We start from the raw sequence: 663 nt of genomic DNA, 5'->3' as shown, positions 1-663 counted from the left end.
CAGGCGGGTGGATGCAGGGCCCCTGGGAGGCGGGCAGAGCACCTTGGCCCCACTCCGCGGGGGCGGCCTGGCGGGCAGCGTTGGCCTCCATGACGTTGGACAGCTCGTTGATGATCAGCTTCAGGATCTTGACCAGCAAAGGAATGTTTGTCCAGCGCTCGGGGTCTGGGGGAAAGAAGAGGCTTCGAGTCAGACTCCGGCTCCCGGCCACACCGTCCTGCAGGGATGCCCAGCGTCCACCCGCCAGCTCCCGCCTCCAGACCACACCCAGGCGCTCCATCAAGAGCCGCCCAGTGACACCCCTGCATCTGCCCGGTGACACCCCAGCATGTGCCTGGTGCCGCCACAGGTCAGAGTTCAGGAATGAAAGGAGGCAGGTTTTGCCAATAAAGCTGGGGCACCAGGTAGGGGCCTGGAGCCGAGCACGCGGTCCCCATGACCTGCAGCTGGAGACGAGGACCCTGCACGTCAGGCACTAGGGTCAGAGGCCGAAGCTGGCCGATAGCCAGGCCTGGACTGGGCCTGAAGCCCAGGAGCTGGGAGCAGGGCCCTGGTGCCGAGACAGCGCCTGCCACCTCAGCGGAGGGAGGGGGACCCCTGTGCAGACCCACTGCTCCTCCCCAGCACCGCCCCCCACAGCGCCCCGCCTCCCCTCCCCCGCCT

The 663-nt window shown here is 67.9% G+C and overlaps 1 protein-coding gene across 1 annotated transcript in view; it reads right to left on the bottom strand.

Annotated features, from left to right (window-relative positions):
- The window catches only part of IPO9 (importin 9), a 21,014-nt gene that overhangs the window by 1,109 nt on the left and 19,242 nt on the right, over window positions 1–663 (bottom strand). Inside the window, exon 21 of the mRNA XM_015559876.1 lies at window positions 43–302. Coding sequence (XP_015415362.1) covers window positions 43–302 — 260 coding nt within the window. The remainder of the gene's footprint in view (window positions 1–42; window positions 303–663) is intronic.

This window comes from Myotis davidii, unplaced genomic scaffold (genome assembly GCF_000327345.1).
Source record: "Myotis davidii unplaced genomic scaffold, ASM32734v1 scaffold1915, whole genome shotgun sequence".
Lineage (NCBI taxonomy): Eukaryota > Metazoa > Chordata > Mammalia > Chiroptera > Vespertilionidae > Myotis > Myotis davidii.
This window is presented reverse-complemented; position numbering and strand designations above follow the sequence as displayed.